Below are 16,619 nucleotides of genomic sequence, written 5' to 3' on the forward strand. Positions count from 1 at the left end.
ACAGTACATGTATTGTTCCTTATTTTCTACTCTGTGGCCAAGTAGAACAAATCAAATCCCTTGTTTACACATGTTGGTTTTTTTTTTTTCCTCTTCAACTCAACAGGCATTTATTAGACCGACTATGTACCATACAAAGGTTCTATTATATAGACTAGGGAAAGCTGGCCAGGAAGTCCTGGGTTGAAAGGTTCAGGTCCTGCCTCTGACCCATACTAGCTGTGTGACCTAGGGTAAGTCACTTAACCTCTTAATGCTCCAGGCAACTGCCTGAGACCCTAAGTTACACACAAGATGCTAACTTTAATTGGTAGAGAAAGTTTCTTTTCCAGGAACTTCCCTGAACCATTGAAGTCACAGGTCCAGTTCTTGTCCCTACCAAGTGCCTAAGGCTATCCAAGGTGCTGGGGCCACGTAGGCAAAAACCCAAACAGGCCCTGCCCTCAAGGACCTCTAATTCTAATGAGGGGGAACAACCTGAAGAGAGATAAAAATAACAGAAAATGGGTATAAAGTAAATAGGAAGTAATGACTCTGTGTGTATGTGGGGAGGGGGGGAGGGATAACATGGAGACTCAGAAGATCCCTCCAGGTGGGAGGGAGCACCTCTGCAAGCCCTCAAGGGAGCTACAGCTTCCAAGCAGAAATGAGCTGGAGGCAGCTGGGCAGAACTCAGTCAAAACTGTCAGCATGAAAATGTCGTAATGCTACAAATCAGGACTGGATTCTTGGTTTTGTTGATTGTCTAGACTTAAGAAAGCAATGGAGAAAATGTATATTGATGCAGATTCCACTTCAAAGGCTGTTGGGCTTATATCCCCTGCCTCTGTCCCACCCCACCCCACCCCCAGCCAATTGTTGAACATTTACTAGCATGCCACCACTGGTTCCAAGAGATGAAAGTGGAGAGCTCTCCAAGCGTGAGAGAAATCTATGAGAATGCATAGGGATATAGGGAGACCATCTCTCTGCCACCTCTTGCGTTTCGGGCCCTGGGCTGTCTCCATCAGGATCTCAACTTTTAGGGGCAAGTCTTCACGTTGCAAAAGCAGACATTCTATCTCAGCGCAACACTCAAAAAGCGTAGTCTTCATTTCTTTAGTGAGCATGACATTTTCAGGGACATCTGGGTTGATTTTTGTAGAGGAATCAAATGACTTTCCTTCTGGAGACAACGGACACGTGTATAACAACATTTCAGCTTGTTGCCTGAGGCCAGATAGTTTTTCATGTAAGGCCATCACCTTGTCCAGAGAAAGCCAGTAAGATCCAGCATATATATGGTTGTCTTTGAACTCAAGGGCATCATAAATCTTAACGGGTTTTGTGTTAATGGCATACAGCAGCATGATCATAGATTCTATTTCCTTTGGAGGTTTTTCTAGAGGGGGTAGGTACCACTGAAAGCAAACGTCTTTGCTTACAGTACATACAGCAAAATTCGTTATAAAGTCTGGAGGAGCTGATAAGGAGGTCTTAGAAGCTGCAAATTTTTCTACTATCACAGTTTCTCGACCTGTCTTGCAAGACTTGGGCACACCCCCATAAGGGAGGAGGTCCACATGTTGGTTTTTTAAAATACTCGAAGAGAGGTACCATGGTCATCTTCGGGCTTTTCTCCACTCTGCTTGCCTTTCTCTAACTGACCAGGATTTTTCCACTCAGGAACGTGTGCAAGAGTTCCTAGACCCATCACTATGTTTTTCTTAATACAGTCTAAGGTCTCATTATGCTTGTTTGCTATGATATACCAAAATTGGCTTATATTAAGGTCAATTTATCAAAACTCCAAGGAATATACCATATACTAAAGCTCACCTAATTTATATTTATGAATTGATTTTCTGAACTCAAATGGGAAATTTCATTTTTAGTTCATTCTTTTTATTAGGTTCTGTTGAATATAACAACCTGTGGAGATATTCTTAAATTTTAACTATCACCCAACATATTAGATATTTCTACTACCTTTATGTCACCTCCAAATTTTATAAGCATCTCATTTATGCCTCTATCCAAGTCAGTGATAAAATTTTTAAAATAGTACAGCACCAAGCCCAGAATCCAGAAACAAGGCAGAAACTTCCTTCCAAGATGACATCCTTGATAATCACTGATTAATTAATAAATGCTTTTTCCGGATACTGCAGGGGGAAAAAGGTCTGAATCTACATTATTTGAATTTCCAAATAATCCTATTGAGAAAGCCCTTCTGTAGTTGAGTTTCTCTTTTCAAATTTCTTTTTTAAAAAGATTTCAAATCTCTTTAATTTGCAGATTTTAACATATGTACAAGGTCACTAGCCTCATTTTCTCCTCCAGAGCCATCTGGGTCCAGTGGCCTGATATTCATCAGGATGACTGGAGATGGCCCAGGATGCATTGGTAGACCCTGGCCCTTTTAGGCTAAGGTCTTTCCAGGTGCTCACTGCGAGTGAGGTAACATCCATTCAGTGAATAGGCCTCTTTAAGAAATTAATCAAGGGATGTCCCCTTTAATAAAAAACTTAAAAAAAAATGTCCAATCTATGAGCTCCAGAGTGAGGTGGGTTTAAGGCTTGGTTTTTGAGAAAGAAATCTAGCCAGGAAACCCAAAGTAAAAGAGGCAGTCTTCGGCCATGGGAATATGACAAGGGAGGGGAGGGCAGGGAAGGGGAGGCTACTCACAGGTTGTGTATACCCATTCATAGGCATATTCAGTGAATGGCAGTTACCTCACTCACACTGAACACCTGAAAGGACCTTAGCCTAAAAGGGCCAGGGTCTACCAATGCATCCTGGGCCATCTCCAGTCATCCTGGTGAATATCAGGCCACTGGACCCAGATGGCTCTGGAGGAGAAAATGAGGCTAGTGATTTTGTACAGCCCTCCCTCACTCAACTAAGTCAACTGCAAGTCATGTCATCATTTCCCTGATGTCATGGTCCTCTTCAAGAATGAAAGATATAAACCAAACACCACTAAACTGTATATGCCCTTTCCCCTTACAATATCACTACTAGTGCTATACACTAAAGAAATCAAAGAAAGAAGAAAAAGACCAATACATAAAAAACCCATTTATAGCAGCACTTTTTAAAAAAATACTAAACACAAAATGGATGCCCATAAATTGGGGAATAGCTGAAAAAATTATGATGTATTAAAGTAATGGAATATTACTGAGCCATAAGAAATGATGAAAGGGAAGGATTCAAAATAACATGAGAATACTTTTTGGAACTGACACAGTAAACTGAGTCAGCTCAGGAGAATAATTTTATAATAATTACAACACTGAAAAGAAAAAACAAAATCGAAAGACATAAGAACTCTGATCAACGTGATGACTAACCATAACTCCAGAGGAATAAGTATGAAGCATGCCACCTACCACCTGACAAAGAGATGGGGGTCTCAAGGTATAGACTGAAACATATTTTCAGGTATGGCCAATATGTAGATTTACTTTGCTTGAATGTTCTTATTTGATATAACTGTCTTTCCCTAATTGAGGGAGGAGATAATGTAGGTAATAGAGGGACAGCCATCCAAAAAAGACGGCCATTTTAGCATTTAAAGGGCATCTAGATAACACAATGGATACAGTGCCAAGCCTAGAGTCAGGAAGCCCTAAGCTCAAATCAGGTATCTGACATGTTCTAGCTGTGTGACCCTGGGCAAGTCTCTTAATCCTGTTTGCCTCATTTTCCTCAACTGTAAAATGAGCTGCAGAAGGAAATGGCAAACCATTCCCCAAATGGGGTGACATGATCAAAATGACTGAGCAACATGAAGGAGATTCAGAAGTAGACAGACAAGGAGGACAGATTTTAAATCAATGTGCTCAAATAATCTAATTTTGCAAAGAAATGCAATCTGTATGTAATGGGGATTTATGGTTTCACAGACAAGTCTATTTTTCTAAGTTTCTTTGTATACGGAAATGCTCATGTTTATCAATGTTTGCCAAGTTCGAATTAACAACAAAAAAGATAATTTTAAAAAAGAATCCAAGCAGATGAGTGTATTCAAAATACATCCTGAAATGTGATCTACCCAACAATTTTACACAATGTACCTAGTAATTTTGTGCCAGTTAAGAACAATAACATATGGTGTTCCTAACTCCAAAGCCCTGGGAAGCAACCAAAGGTCATCGTGGGGACTGAACTTGGAAATGTTTCATTCACTAACAAATAAGCAACTTCATTACTAGCAAAAAACATTGAAGTCCTCTTATGTTCATGGCATCCACACATGACATGTCATGTCACCTACTATGTGCTATATAAGCTCCATTAGTCTCTCCCATTGTCTTAACTGCATTTACAATGGGACCCATGGCTTAGCCCTTTTCATATCAATTCAGTGATTAATATATTGAATATACATCAAACTGAGGCAGAATTGCAAAGGAAAAAGAAAACCCCATCATCAATTCAATTAAATGATATCTTGTACAATTACTGAATTGTTTCTTTTTGTCTTTTCTCCAGGATGGATTTTTCAAAGGCAAGGCCCGCATCTTATAGGTCTTTCTACCCTAACCCTTTACTTTGCCTTTAAATAGTGATAATATAAATAATAGCTAGCTTTAAGGTTTGTGAAGCACAACAACCTCAACAACCCTGAGAGTATTTTATATATATATATATATATATATGCACATATATATATATATATACACACACACATATATATAGGCATTATTATTGTTATTTTTATTATTATGCCATTTTATAGATAAGGAAATTGAGCCTGAGAGAAGTTAAGTGATTTGCCTAACATTACACAGCTAGCAAGTACCTGGGGTGGGATTTGAACTCAGAGCTTCTTTACTTCAAGTCCACCACTCTTACCCACTGGGTGACCTAGCTTTACATATATGTACAGTTCCAGGAACAACAGACTCAATAAATATTTTGGCTAATTGATCTCTTCAGAATTATCATTTTCAGAAATCTATGTTACAAAAAAGCAAGAGGATCAAAGAATATATAGATTTATAAGGAACTGATTCAAATCCTTTACTTTACAGATGAAGAAACCGAGACCCAAAAAGGCCAAGTGATTTGTACCAGGTTGCATAAGTAATAAGTAGTAGAACCATCCTTAAAGTCAAATTTAAAAAAAATTCAAATACAGTCACCTTTCCATTATACCATTCTCCTTAAAGTGGTGAACAGAAAAGAATATATGCTCTGTTATATGACCCTGGGAAAATCACATTACCTTTATGGGATTCATTTTCCTCAATTCTAAAATACTAGAGGTGGTAGATTACATGATTCCTTCAAAGTGCATCTCAGGTTCTTTGACATTTTATGGTGAATCCATTTATTCACTATGACATATAACCTTCTCTGATGAATTTCATCCAAATCCAATAAACATATAACTAATATATATGTGCTAGACCTTGGAATTAAACAAAAACAAAAGAGTCCCAACCTACAATGAGTTTACATGGTTGAGGGAAGAAAGAGGAGAAATACATGTATCCAAATAAGTACAGAACAAGAAAAACTGAGTAGGGGGAAAACAATAACAAATGGAGATTTCAAAAAAAGCTTCACAGAGGAGGTGGTCACTGAGTGGAGCCTTTGAGAATGACAAAGATTCTGAGAGGTAGAGATGAAGAGGGAATATATTGTAAGCATAGGGTACAGCTTATGTAAATGCATGGAAGGAAGAGATGGATGTTGGGGTTCAAAGATCAGCTAGAACTCTAGTTTGGTGGGAGATAGAATGTATGAAAGGGAACAATATGAAATAAGTCTAGGTATTTTTATTCCAATTTACCTTCTTTTGGGATTGGACACTAGGTCCTCTGAAGTATTTTCTATCTTTGGACCCCCTAGTTCAAGAAAGACAAAAGAAATGCCCATTAAAATTAGAGGAGAATAGAGGGGGTCATCAATTATGAGTAGGGGAATAAATCATGAAGATGAATCAATGTCTTTTATAGGGAAGAATAGCTACATAGGAGGTAGCATAAGGGAAGGGAGAGGAGACAGAAAGAACTTAGTAACATACCATTTACTAAGTCCACAAATGAATGGTAAAGGTTTGATGATTCCTATAATCTAATCCAGTGCTTAGCAGAGTGCCTGGCACATAGCAAGCATTTAATAAATTTTTATTGACTGACTATTGGAAGTGAAGGGAGAAATCTTCAAGAGGATGGGATATAGGCAGCAGAGGAGAGGACCTAGGGCTGTAGCACTAGAATATGGGGTAGCATACCTCCAGATTGGGAGAAAGGATGCCCCTGAAATGAATTTACATGCAGAAGAAGGTATGTCTTTTCAGTGGGCAATGGAATATTCATGGTTGGTTTAGTTCAGAAAAAGTTTGCTAATTGAAAAGAAGCCTTCTCTTGGGAGAATGGTGGGCATCTATGGGCAGCATCTGATGCTATAGTGAGTTCCTAGGGGACCTCAGAGTGTTGGGTAGGACAAAGGGCCAGAGAAGGGATGATATCGCCCTTGGGAGGGACACTGGTCATGGTGAAGAAAGAAAGTGGAACTGTCTATTTCTGCTTTCTAAATCTAAAATTCTTTGGCCAATAAGCTTCAGAAGCATGTGCTTCATTACTAAAGGAGTAGTCAGGTAGTTATTTGTCCTACTGGCAAAGGTCTAATCTTTTAAGTTGTACAGAAGATGCTGTCCTACATTGGGAAAGGGAGTTTCCTTAACCAGCCTTATACTAATGAAATTATAGGTCCAGTCTCCTGTGCATAGGATATAAGGGGATGAAGAAATGTGTTTGAGGATTCTGACAAGCAGAATTTAATGTATCAGAGGAAGTAAATGGAGAACAAAGTATGTATAACAAATTGATTAAGATGGCTAAAAACAAAATTAGAAAGATAAAGAAACTGTGGATTCTTCATTCTACCAAAATAAAGTACATTTCAATTGTCTTATGGCGTTAAGAAAAACTTACACATAGAAAGACTCCTACATCCCAAAAGAAAATCATGTAATAACAGCTAAGCTTCAAAACACCCATTGAACAAAAGACTGCCATATATCACCAGGCTATAAGCTCTCTTTATAATACATTTGACAGACAGTGATAAGTCTAGTTCTGCTTTTACAGTCATCAAGGAAACAAGCAGAACTTATTACCTGGTAGTAAAGTGTCACTTAAATACTGGAATTGAGCACATCAAACTAGCAACTAGGTTCTCTCCTATTTTGAATGCCAGAAAGATTCTAATTCCCCCTTGTTATGATCTGTCACTTGGACTTAGGCAATCACCATGACATCAGCAGCCCTCTAATACAAAAAACAATGATATAACTCAAAGAATTGTTTTGAGGGTGTTAGCTAATATTTCTAAAGCTAAATATGATTATGATTGACATACCCCCAACCCTTCTCTCCACCCCACCCCTGCTGCAAGCATAATCTAAAGGAAAAAAGAAAACAAAACCCTTAAAGTTCAGTAGAGGGAGCTAAGAACAATGAAAGATTAAAAAAAAAACACAGGATTTCAATGACCATTAATAATTTATGGACGAAGAAACAGACTCAGAGACGTTGTGTGACTTGCCAAATATCAGTGCAATGAAAAGTGAATGAATGGGGACTGGTACTCAGATCTTCAGGCTTCGAATCCAATGTTGTACAAAGCAAATAAAAAAAAATGGTACCATAAAACAATTTTGCCGTTACAGTATACACTCTTCTCTTGGTTCTGCTAATTTCACTCTTCATTATTTCATGTTTGTCTAAGATCATTGAGCTCATAACTTCTTCTAGCATAGTATTATCGACTTGTGGGACAGCATTTCGAGCTCATATTGGTCTGATCAGTCACAGTCAGACAATGAAATTTAACTCTAGCATAGTGATGTCACTTTGGTTCTCTTGGAGTATAAAGGACAACACCCATTCTATCACAATCTTGTCATACAACTTCTTATGTCCTTCCTTAATTGACAGGCATCCCAGCAATTTCCAGTCCTTTATCACCACAAAAAGAGCTACTACAAATATTTTAGGAAATATAGGTTATTTTGCTTTTCCCCTAATCATCTTGGGGAAAAGACCTAATAGGTATTTCTGGGCCTAAAGGTATTATTTTAATATTGTTAAGAACAACTTTGAATGATAAATGCTGGAGAAGATGTGAGAAAACTGGAACACTATTGCATTGTTCATGGAGTTGTGAACTGATCCAACCATTTTGGAGAGCAATTTGGAAGTATATTCAAAGGGCTATAAAAATGTGCATACCCTTTGACCCAGCAATACCACTTCTAGGGCTATATTGCAAAGAGATCGTACAAGGGGAAAAAGGACCCATATGTACAAAAATATTTATAGAAGCCCTTTTTGTGGTGGCAAAGAATTGGAAATCAAGGAGATATCCATCAAATGGAGAATGGCTAAACAAATTGTGGTATATGAATGTAATGGAATACTATTGTGCTATAACAAATGAAGAGTAGATGGACTTCATAAGAACCTGGAGAGTCTTATATGTATGATCCGATGATGAGTGAAGGGAGCAGAACCAGGAGAACATTATACATAACCACAAACACATTGCTTCTGTGATGACTAACTTTGATAGACTTGGCTCTTCTCAACAAAGCAAGGTTCTAACACAGCTCCAAAAGACTCATGATGGAAAAGGCTATCCACATCCAGAGAAAGAAGTATGGAATCTGAATGCAGATTGAAGCAAACCATTTGCTCTTTTTTTAATTTTATTTTTGGTTTTGTTACATCTTTCTCATGGTTCATTTCGTTGGTTATAATTCTTCTTTACAATTTGATTATTGGGAAAAGAAGTTTAATGTGAAGGTATATGTAGAAAATATATCAGATTACATGCCATCTTGGGGGGGTAGGGAGGAGGAGAGAGAGGGGGAGAAAATTTGAAACTCAAAAACTTGTAGAACTGAGTGTTGTAAACTAAAAAAAAATAGTTAATTTTAAAAAGCTAACAACTTTGAGTGACTAAGGCAATTTGACTATTATAAATACCCAAATTAACTACAAAGGACTTTCGCAGGGAGATGCTATCTGCATCCAGAGAAAGAAATAAGTATAGAACGGTTCTACATGTGTGTGTATGTGTGTGTATGTGTGTATGTGTGTGCATATACACATATACATATACACTTTTTTGTCTAATGGTGGCCATCTCTAGGGTGGGGGAGGAAAAAAACAAAGTTACATGATAACTTTATAATATACTTAAAAGGCATTGCAAGTTATATATAATAGATTTGCAGTTTCATGTACAGTCATCTTTTTTTTCCATCATACTATGTTATGGAAATGTTTGTTTTATTTCTTAAGTTCAGAATAAAATAGATTTTTAAACAAATTAAATGACACCATAAGAAGTGACAGTTAATGTAGATAGAATTTTTTAAAAATTCAAATATTTCTCAAAATGTTAGATTTTCTCAAGGTTGTTCACAAAGCATACATATTTGCTCACTAAGCATAAGCAACCATATTCTTCCTTTTCTTAAAAATAAACAGAACAGAAAAGTAGGCTATTACTAAAGAGACTGCCATATATCACCAGGATATAAGCTCTCTTTGTAATACATTTGACAGAAAGTGATAAATCTAGTTCTGCTTTTACAGTCATCAAGGAAACAAGCAGAATTAGTTCCCTGGTAGTAAAGTGTCACTTAAATACTGGAATTGAACACATCAGAAGCTCACACAGGAAGGATTTTGCCTCTCTTTCCTTTCCCTTGCTTTTATTAGGTGTAGAAATGTAGTTATTTAGATTTTTGAAAAGGAAGACTCAGAAGAAGCAGGTTTTGAACAGCTAGTCCCCAGGGAGGTACATTATCTAATCAATACAACTCTCCACTAAGCATTTGGAGCTCATTTCATAGGCTATTTTAACTATTTATGGGCACAACTGTTTAAAATCTGAGGAAACAAAGGTATTGTGAGGGTGGAGTTGAATAAGGAGGCCACAAAGACAAGACATCTGTGCTCCAGGCCAAGGTTTGGGACAGAAATTGATAGATATCAGTTGCAAGATAGCAACCACAGACCTTCCAAATGGAGTTTTATAATAGTTTAGCTAACTGACCCTCGTGGTGGTGTTTCTGGTAATGATGATGGTCAATGGCCAGGTGGGTGAGGAGCTGAGATACTGTAAAAGTCATTTATCAAACGGGCCCAGTACCCACACTGGTGAAGACAGATTGTGCAACCATTATACCTCAATTTATATGGTACTTAACAGTTACAAACATTTTAAAATTATTTTACTACAAGCCAGTGATAAAATGTTATTCTCAGATCTATATATTCAGCCCCCGTCTGTCTCCTAATCTACAATCCCACACTGCTAGCTACTGGAGAGCTCCAACTTGATGTTTTGTGGGCAGTTCAGACTTAGCATGTCCAAAATGTAATTTATTATCTTCTCTCCCCCAGAAGGGAAGCATGCTGGGTAGGCAAAGTAGGCGATAGGGATGGTATCTGTAGTTGTATGAATGTAGGGAACTCCCAAACATGGAAATGCCCTGATTTGCTTAAGATCACTTAGATCCAGTATGAGTAAGAGGCTGGACCTGATTCTAGATCTTTCTAGCTCTGCCTCTCAGGCTGTTTCAGTCATTACTTCCAAAATTCCAGTTAGAATGTTGGTGAAACAGAATAATGGTGTATTAACTACCACACCATTGTGTTTACTAGATATCTCCCAAAGGATAAATTTGGGGCAAGAATTTGCATAAGGAGTCTCATCCCAGAGTAGTTACTGAATTCTGTTGATGTCAATGGAGAGAGGGTACTCAGATTAACTCCTATGGAGATATTATTTCTTGAGAAAAGCTGAGTTCAAAGGCAGTTCATGAGGTAAAAAATACCTATAATTAACTTATACTTTGATATTGCTCTAAGGCTTAGCAAATCCTTTCTTCATGATAGTAGGAGGTAAGTACCATTATTATCATCCTCATTTTTCAAGTGAGGTTCAAAAATGCTAAATTAGCACAGATTAAGATATCAGATTAGACTACACCAAAGGATTGAGCCCTTGAAGGGACAGGATAAAAGAAATCAGATAGGCTCTGGTAGGGGGTTGCAGGTATATGGATCTCAGGCTGTAAGATTCACAAGAATAGGGAAGTCTGTTTGGGGTACCCATGCAGTGGGCCCAGGGCAGTATAACAGTACCAGATGCCAAAGTGGGGAGAGGAACAGAGAAGCACCAAAAGCAGAGATGGAGGAGGGGGAGGAAAGAAGAGATAGAAGTTCTTTTTTTTAATTTCAAGATTTTGCCATTGACTAACTTATTCAGTGAAGTCATTTTTTTCATAATTCCATTCTATAATATTTCCAAAACACTGTATGATATTTACAATGCATTTATTTTTGCTTTTAGTTAAAATATATGAAAAGAAATCATATATTAGTTCATCGTTAGATTATCTAGAGGATTTTAATTGCTTTATTGAAACTTTTAATAAGTATTATTCTCCTCAAAGAAACAACTTTGAATTCTGCAAACAACTGGCTCTGAAATATAGCTAAGACTGTACAACTGATCTACTGTTCAAAGTTCTATTAAGTGTCAATAAGCACTCTTAGATAGATATGTTGACTAGGCGGCTACTCTAGCCTGGTGCTACATAATGCATTTGTACAATACCACCTGACAATTAACCCCTAATCAAACCTCACAGCTAAAAGAATTCTGATAAGCTCATACCTTTAGCATACAAAGATTATAGAAAGGGGGATGGAAGTAGAGCTCAATCTTAAACTAAATTTCTTCTGGCTCAAACAGAAATTTTATTCATCATGAACTGGGCCAACTTTAAATCTCAGGATTTAGGGCTGAAAGGATTTAGAACTCAGAGACCACGTTGTCTAACATTCTCATTTTACAGGTGGTGAAACAGGCTCAAAGAGGTAGAAACTGATGACACAATAGTCACACTGATATTTAGTAGAAGAATCAGGACCCGAAGCAAGGTCTAAATTGGAGATCTAATGTTCTATTTTATGTGTTGTATTTGTATCCCCAATGCAAAATGCTTATGGTACATAGTAGGCACTTAATCAATGCTTATTGACCATGACTGACTTCTACCAGAAAGCTGAACAACCTCTCCTTTTCTGAAATATGTCTCAATCCTGAACCAATTTAACTAAATTTGCTTTCAGATAACAATCTGATATCGTCTGGGGGCAGGGAAGCTATTTCTCACATCCTAGCAAGAATTTTCATTTGCTATCCTGGCAAGAATTTGTATTTAAAACCTTATCTGGGGGGCAGCTAGGTGGCTCAGTGAGTAGAGCACCAGCCCTGGAGTTAGGAGGACCTGAGTTCAAATGTGGCCTCAGACACTCGACACACTTAGTAGCTGTGGGACCTTGGGCAAGTCACTTAACCCCAATTGCCCTGCCTTCTCCCCCCAAAAATTAAAAATAAAATAAAAAAAACCTTGTCTGTAATTGGGGAACCAAGAGATGATGACAATAGAAAATAACTGCAGACCTCACTGTTACAGTAAGGCAGGTGGAGGGCTGAAGAAATGGGGCTCATGCTTCAGATCTAGACTGTGTTCCCCTAAGTGTAGCTTTGTTCCCTCTAAATTGAAGTCAATTCAGTGAAATTCTATTCAACAATCATTAATTAGGCACCTACTGTGTGCAAGGTATTGTATTAGGTGCTAATCAAACCATCACACTGGCCAACCCCAGATTTAAGATGTATATGAGGGTACTGAACTAAATAATGATAATGTAACATTTACATGGCACTTCTCTTTCCATACGCCAGCTTACCCAAGCTTCATACAGTCTTGTGGAATGGGTATCACAGGTAGTATTAACCTTATTTTTCAGGAGAGGAAGCTAAGGCTGAGAGAGGACAAGCAACTTGACCATGGCCACAAAGCTAGTAACTGTAGGTGGTGGAATATGAACTTAGATCTTTCTGTGACTAAAGTCCACCACTCCATTTATCTGCAAGAGCCCTTCCAGAGTTAACATTCTATGGCTCTGAAAGTCTGCAATTTTGAGTCACAGCCTGTAAGATATCCCCGGGGAAAAACCGAGGTACTTCGGAATTTGGGAATTTTTACTTAATGTTAAATACTGTCAATAAAAGAAGGATAGGAGCACTAAAGGCTCTAAAAGCACTAAAGTCAGGAAAAAATTCCTGCAGTGCCATATGAGCTCCTTTTACTCCCAGTGACGAAAACTGGTTGAAAGAGATTTGACAGGAGTCTGCAATGACCTGAAGGAGTGCTACTAGTACCTAGCATGCAAACTAGCTGCCAAGCACACATTGTCATAACCCTGGAATATTGCTGCTAACAAATATATCAGTGAAAACAAAAAAGGCCTCTCAGTGTGTGTCTGTGTGCTCACTAGATATGGCATCTACCCTAGTTATTCCTGAAAAGCAGGCTGGGCCTCGCGTGCACAGGTGCTAAAACCGAGGGAGCTCCCTGTGGATTGCAGGAGTGAGAGCCATCACGGACTCAGATAGAACGGGCCGGCTTCAGTGATCCATAGCCAAGGCCCAGGATGGCGAATGACATGCCCCAAATCACACAGGTGGTATCTGAGCTAGGACTGGAATTGAGGCACTCTGACTCTCTCCCCACTACACGACCCGCCTCCCAGAAGAAGCATTGTAGAAGCGGGTGTAGTTACTAATTCTTTGACACCAGTAGCTCGGGAGAGTTGAAGGATGTAAAAATTCCCTTTGGGGGGCAAGAAGGGGAGGGAGGATGCAAGCCTACAACTGCCCCGGTGTAAGCCTGGGGCTGACTCTCCCTCTCACATCCCTTGCTAGCCCTTTCCTCTACTTCGCTTCCCAGGGGTAGAGAAAGAGGGGGAGCTAACCGGACAGCCCCAGGGGATGATGGGGGAAACGGGACCTGCTGCCCAGCGGGGGAAGCGTTCTGCCTGCGGGAGCCTACCGAAAAGAAAGCCGAGTAGGAAGACGATGACCGCCACCCCCAGGGTCCCCGCACACAGGCGGTGAGGGTTCCTGCGCAACGCCACCTCCACGGAATTCTGGAGCGGGGTCCACATTGTCCTCCTCCTCCTCCTTCTTCGTCTCCTTCTCCTCCAGTCTTCCTCCAGGTTCTCCGGGGGGTGGGGCAGCCGCAGCCGCTGCTGATGCCGAGGGCCTGCCCGCACGTTTCTCCCGCTCTCCTGCACTCTGATCCTCCCCCTCGCCTACCCTGCCCCCTTCTTCTTAGTGGGGCCAAATTCCTTGGAGAAGCGCCCGGGCTTCAGAGCCAGCTGGCCTGTGCTCCCGCCTCTCCTTTTGCTACCGGGGGTCAATCTGGGCGGAGTCTCGGTGCTTATAAAAAAAAGACACAACCTTTTCTGGTCTTTCCATCCTTTAGCCCATCACAGACCGACTAGAGGACTGGAAGCAACCCGCCTCTGAAAAAGGCGGAGTGATCCGACTGTTGCTTCTTAAGGAGGAATCCAAGCATTCTAACAAGTGGTAACATAAAAAAAGCAATCAATCTGTGAAATTGCCCAGAGCTTGCTATAAAGAATATATATAGTTTTAAATTGTCTTGTTTCCTGCCCTCTTGATAAAGGTGAGAGCCCCTACACTCGCATGCTTCTTGTTCTTTACACCCAACCCTCGCTCTACTATCTCCAGGCTGTTGCACTCTCTCCAGGGCCTGGAATGCTCTCACTCCACAGCTATACCTCTTGGAATACCTAGTTTTCTTCAAAACTCAGTTTAAGCATCACCCTCCATTTGAAGCTTTTCCTGATTTTCTCAGCTTCTAGGGCCCTTCTTCCTTAAACTACCTTGGATTCATTTTATATGAATGTAAATAGTCTCTTTCTCGGGTAGAATTCAGCTCTTATAGAGTAGAACATGTTTCGTTTTGGGTTTTGTTCTCCAGAAACTAGCACATAGTAGTGTAATTGCTTGATAAGGGATGGCTGATTGTTGCTGATGTATTTCTGCACTGAAGTAGGGGATGGATTAGGAAACTACTCTCGGTATGGGAATTTACACAGTGCTTTAAGGTTTGCAAAGCATTTAAAAGAAATCCCACAACAACTCAGTGTGGTAAATATCTGTTATTACTATTTTACAGATAAATAAATTGAGGCTCCAAAAGTGAAGGCACTTGATCAGGGTCATATAGCCACTTAGGGTCAGATCTGGGATTAAACTTTGGTCTCCTAACTCTCTGCTGTCTGTCCACTTACAATACACTACCTCTAAAGACTCTTTCTTGCAGGACAGCCATGCAAATGTTTTAACATAGCAGCCATGTTCCTGCTTAGCCTTTTTTCCAAGCTAAATAATCACTACTCCTTCAATCAATTATTATATTACATACTTTCTGTTACTTTTCCCACAACTATAATTCCCCTCATTCCTGGTCAACTTCCTGAGCTACCTTCAGATTAGCTCCAACTTGGATCCTCTGAAGATCCATTCCAGGTCAAAGATCTTATGAAATATTTTAGGAGAGTAAACAAACTGGTGGAAGAATCTTAACTCAATTCAAGAATCTTCAATTCAAGGAAGGGAATCTCATCTCCTGCAGGAGGCTTTTCCAAGTCTCCTCCATCCTCTAAGAGCTTAGTAGCAGAGAGATCCTAGTCTTTTGGCTTCCAGATTCAAGAAAGAAGACACATAGTTCTAGACTCTCATCTCGTCCCTGAAGGGAGGGAAAGACTGTAGGAAGAAGCCAATAGGTAGAGCACCTCAATCTTGTCCCTATCCTCAACCTATATTTCTCTCTCTCTCTCTCTCTCTCTCTCTCTCTCTCTCTCTCTCTCTCTCTCTCTCTTTCTCTTTCTCTTTCTCTCTCTCTCCCCCTCTTCCAATGGTATGACTTATTCACTCTGTTTTGTTTCTTATATATTCTCATTAGTATAATTTATCTGATTTCTGTTTGCTATATAGTTGGATGAAATAACATTGCTATTTGCTATGTGTATATTCATTGTGGAAACTAGCATTTGGTGGGAAGGGAGTCAAGCTTTGGATATATAGCTGGGCCACTGTTCCTCACTGAGGGAAAGTAATCAGAAACTCATCTTGAATTTAACAGTTATTTTCCTTAGACTAACAATATTGGGGAAAGATAAATATTCCTGCAGCTAGGTGGCAAAGTAGATAAAAGTCAGGCCTGGAGTCAAGAAGACCTGAGTTCAAATATGGCCTCAGACACTTACTTAATAGCTGTGTGACCCTGGGCAAGTCATGTAACATTTTTTGCCTCAGTTTCCTTATCTGTAAAATGAGCTGGAGAGGGAAATGGTAAACTACTGCAGTATCTGCCAAGAAAACCCCAAACAGGGCCACAGAGTCAGACATGCCTGAAATGACTAAACAACAACACCGATAACAACAACAGATATTTCTATCTCAATGCTGTTTCTCCAAGGAGAGCAGAATGGCAAGATTCTGATTCCAATCTTCTACTCCGCTCCTGGCAGGAATCAAATTCTCTCTTCAAGATGGCTGGGTGGAAGAGACTCTTTGTGAGTTGCATGCAGACAGATCCCTACAGACACACATCATATATCTGGGCATCATATACATATACGTACTCCTTAGCCTTACTTTACTTTTACTTTACCTTTACTCTCACTCTATAGTCAAAATGAGAAGAAAAATTGAGC

The 16,619-nt window shown here is 39.5% G+C and overlaps 1 protein-coding gene across 1 annotated transcript in view; it reads right to left on the bottom strand.

Moving 5' to 3' along the window:
* LOC118838706 (glutamate carboxypeptidase 2-like) overlaps positions 1–14,294 on the bottom strand; it is an 82,369-nt gene extending 68,075 nt beyond the window's left edge. Inside the window, exon 1 of the mRNA XM_036746067.1 lies at positions 13,922–14,294. Coding sequence (XP_036601962.1) covers positions 13,922–14,036 — 115 coding nt within the window. The 5' untranslated portion in view covers positions 14,037–14,294. The remainder of the gene's footprint in view (positions 1–13,921) is intronic.
* Between the last annotated feature and the right edge of the window lie 2,325 nt (positions 14,295–16,619).

Source organism: Trichosurus vulpecula, chromosome 2, assembly GCF_011100635.1.
Source record: "Trichosurus vulpecula isolate mTriVul1 chromosome 2, mTriVul1.pri, whole genome shotgun sequence".
Lineage (NCBI taxonomy): Eukaryota > Metazoa > Chordata > Mammalia > Diprotodontia > Phalangeridae > Trichosurus > Trichosurus vulpecula.